The following is a 4,191-nucleotide window of genomic DNA, read 5'->3' as shown; positions in this document are numbered from 1 at the left end:
ACCGCTATTACTTAGCACTAGGTATAGGTGGGCACAGGTTATACCTACAGAGGTGACCGCTATTACCTAGCACTAGGTATAGGTGGGCACAGGTTATACCTACAGAGGTGACCGCTATTACTTAGCACTAGGTATAGGTGGGCACATGTTATACCTACAGAGGTGACCGCTATTACTTAGCACTAGGTATAGGTGAGCACAGGTTATACCTACAGAGGTGACCGCTAATAGTTAGCACTAGGTATAGCAGGGCACAGGTTATACCTACAGAGGTACCCGCTATTACTTAGCACTAGATATAGGTGGGCACAGGTTATACCTACAGAGGTGACCGCTATTACTTAGCACTAGGTATAGGTGGGCACAGGTTATACCTACAGAGGTGACCGCTATTACTTAGCACTAGGTATAGGTGGGCACAGGTTATACTTACAGAGGTGACCGCTATTACTTAGCACTAGGTATAGGTGAGCACAGGTTATACCTACAGAGGTGACCGCTATTAGTTAGCACTAGGTATAGCAGGGCACAGGTTATACCTACAGAGGTGACCGCTATTACTTAGCACTAGGTATAGGTGGGCACATGTTATACCTACAGAGGTGACAGCTATTACTTAGCACTAGGTATAGACGGGCACAGATTCCATTTCTGTGTACTGTTAGGACCAGTTTAATGAAAGACACTTCCAGTGATGACCTGTGACACAGAATTTCTAGGGTGGCCTGGCATGGCTGGGTGGGCACAGAGCTGGTATTCCCCAGGACTTGTGTGCCATGACACATCTTATTACTATGGGCTACACCTTCCTGAGCCCACAGCACACACTGTCCTCCTCACTCTGCTTTTTTTTATCTTTTTATTACTTTCTGTCTTACTTGTACTTGGTCAGGTCCTCCTCCTCCCTCCAGCAGGAGCCCCCTCACCCCCAGCCCTTCCTTCCCACTATTAGTCACCACATATCTGACTAGGCAGCCCCTGGCCACTGCCTGATTGGTAGTCTGCAGATGCTGGAGCCCCTGATTGGCTGAGCGGGCATCCCCGGGGCGAGGCAGGTCTGGAGTTGGAGAGCTACTTAATAAGAGAGGTGAGAGGCTGGGGACTCAGATGCACATTGGCAGCAGCGGGCACACTGTCAGCCAGGAGAGCTCACTACCAGCACTGCCCACACAGCACACGATGGGTGCATTCGCTCTGGAGATCTTCGGTCTGTCCATCTGCATCATTGGCTGGGTAGGGGTGATCCTGGCATGTGCGCTGCCCATGTGGCAGGTGTCCGCCTTCATCGAGCAGAACATCGTGGTGGCACAGTTCACCTGGGAAGGGCTGTGGATGTCGTGCGTGGTCCAGAGCACCGGGCAGATGCAGTGTAAGGTCTATGACTCTATCCTGGCACTGGAGCCGGAGCTGCAGGCTGGCAGGGCGCTCACTGTCCTGGCTGGCATCGTCGGACTCGTCGCCCTCCTGGTCACTGTAGTCGGTGCCCAGTGTACCACCTGCTTCCAGGGCAGCGGTGTGAAGAGCCGCATCGTGTTTGCCGGGGGAGTGATGTACATCGTCACCGGACTGCTGGTGCTCATCCCGCTCTGCTGGACTGCCAACATCGTCATCAAGGACTTCTTCAACCCCCATGTGCCAGCCTCCAAGAAGAGGGAGATGGGGGCAGCGCTGTATGTCGGCTGGGCAGCCACTGCCCTCTTACTCCTCGGCGGGGTCTTAATCTGCCTGTCATGCCCCATGAAGGGGCAGCGGACACCGCCGGTGAAATACTCTGCCTCCCGGAGACCGACCTCCAATGGGGACTACGACAAGAAGAACTACGTGTAGGGACCACTGGGGTCGGACACTGGTCACTCCGTATGGGAGTGCAGCCACAGCCCTGGCACTGCCAACAGGCACCTACAGAGAAAGAGACTCCTCCAAGTGACCTCCCTTCGTGGACTAGTGCGGCGTGGGTGCAAGTGGCCTCTGCTCCCGGCAGCGGGCACCTCCGTGCCACCCGCATCTCCTAGATGACTGGAATAGTATTACTGGGACCTATTCTCCATGCTTCTGCACTCACTGTGTATATATGTGTATATTCTGCTGCCAGTGTTATGGAGGGGGCTAGGGCAAAGTCAGAGGTGCCAGCTGTGCCCCCGTGTCTGCCAGCACAGTGCCAGGACGGCAGCAGCTATGCCCGGTTCCGGCGGCACAGGCTGGTGTGGGGTGATCAGATTGAGAAGCTTTGCTCTCCCCATTATTGTGGGCCGGATTCTATGGCATGGCACCCCCTGCTTGTTCAGTGCAGCCGTGGAGAACTTCTTCATCCTGTTTTCTTGGCCATTGATATATTTTTTTTAATCTAGTATTACATTCCAAAGTAGCTGACAAGGCTGTGTTCACACACTGGCATGGGAGAGAATCGCCAGCTCTTCTGCTTCTGTGGAGTGATGAGAGGAGGAAACTCTGTGGACTCTTTGCTATAAAAGCATGAATTGTCTCTAATTAGAAATGATCATTAATGCACATCTGGCACAACCTGACATTAAGTCACCATGTGTGAACCAGGTCTTAAAAGTTTTAGGCAACTTGGAGACTTTGTAGAAGGGAAACTCTCCAATGTTAACTACAGCTGCAGTGGAGAAATGCTTTCTGTTGCAGTCATTAAATAGTTAAAATGGGAAAAAATGCAGTACAAAAATGCTCCATGTAGCTTCTGCCTAGGGGTTTGTGCACACTGAGTTTTTTGTAGAAGTTTTGGCCGCAAAAACTGAGAGGAAACTCACAAGTTTTTGAGGAGTTTAGAGTTTTTTAAGGAAGATTTGAAGAGTTTTCGCTCCAAAAACAGCTCATAAAAACTCAGTGTGCCATACCCTTTGCCTAGTACACCTGTAGTTTTTAGGTTTTCAGTTTTTCAAGCAGAAACCACTAGAGGAAACATTTTTCTTTTTCTGAATTGATTTTGAGGAGTTTTGAAATAGATTTTTTTGCAGCCTTTTGATTGGACACTGCCTAGTTTGAAGCAAATTCAATCAAGATCACCTTCAAAGATGGGACATGAGTTTTTTTTCACAAGGCATTTTTCAAAACATCTTTAGAGAAAACCCCCCCACAAATGAACAGCAATGTGGATTTCCCATGTAAGGGTATGTGCACACTGAGACTTTTTTGCTGAGTTATCGGAACAGAAACTGAGCGGAAACTCAACATTTTTGAGGCATTCTGTGATTTGAAGGAGGATTTAGAGGGTATCCACTAAGTTTCTACTCCAAAAACTCCTAGAAAACTCTGTGTCCACATAGTTTACATGAATAAACATGAATTTTGAAAATGATTTTGGAGCTGATCACTAAAAAAATAATCAGTGTGAACATAGCCTAAGGGTTAGTTGCATTCCCATGTGAACTGCTTGTTTTTATCCCCTTGCATATGATGCAGGGGCGCGATTAATACAAATTATATACAATAGATTAACTATACACCGAACAGGACATTCCCTTTAATATTGTATCTAGGGGATCTGAGTGTTTTGGAAAGATAAATACAATTGTCAGTATTAGCAATGCATCTCATTAGGCTTTGTCTGATTTAACAATTTCTTCAGAAACTGGATTTCTCTTGTTTGGTACCTTTTTAAATACTTAATGAAATGTTTTACATGTGTTATAATTCTGTATTAAAATTCCTTTTATTTAAATGTATGCATTTTGCAAAAAAAAGGTCTACCGAAGTCTTTGTATTTTCTGTATAAATAAATGATTTTTTAAGAAAAACAACACATTTCTTATGATTCTTATTTATTATAAGGGCTTTATAAATATTATATATAAATGTAGTTGTTTAGATGTTAAATTTTATTTTAGCAACATGCTAGTTACATGGGTAAAGAGTATTAGATATAGCATTTTCTTACACCCACTAGTGTTCTTGATAACTTCAAAGCTGACCATATACTGACAACCACTGACAGTGATTGTTAATGAGTGTTAACCCTTACATCCATCACAGCAAATCATTAGGAAAATGTATTATATGTTTGATTGATCATTAGCGTGAAATCCTGCTGTATTTGGCAAGCTGACAAGTCGTTAACAATAATTCACTATGACATCACATTAAACTTACTGGTTGATCCTTTGTTAAAGGTCAAGTATGTATGTTGTTTTCAATGTTACAATTAGTCATTCCATATTAGGGTTACTCTTGGGG

The 4,191-nt window shown here is 45.6% G+C and overlaps 1 protein-coding gene across 1 annotated transcript; it reads left to right on the top strand.

Annotated features, from left to right (window-relative positions):
* The first annotated feature begins 1,055 nt into the window (after positions 1-1,055).
* On the top strand, positions 1,056-3,758 carry CLDN5 (claudin 5). The gene has a single exon (XM_073675256.1). It carries the CDS (start codon positions 1,108-1,110, stop codon positions 1,825-1,827), a length of 720 nt encoding a protein of 239 aa, XP_073531357.1. The 5' UTR covers positions 1,056-1,107; the 3' UTR covers positions 1,828-3,758.
* Positions 3,759-4,191: the final 433 nt, after the last annotated feature.

Source organism: Phyllobates terribilis, unplaced genomic scaffold, assembly GCF_046119375.1.
Source record: "Phyllobates terribilis strain yellow unplaced genomic scaffold, ASM4611937v1 Scaffold_1__5_contigs__length_1240528914, whole genome shotgun sequence".
Classification (NCBI taxonomy): domain Eukaryota; kingdom Metazoa; phylum Chordata; class Amphibia; order Anura; family Dendrobatidae; genus Phyllobates; species Phyllobates terribilis.
The sequence above is the reverse complement of the archived record's forward strand: the minus strand, read 5'-3'. Positions and strand labels throughout refer to the sequence as shown.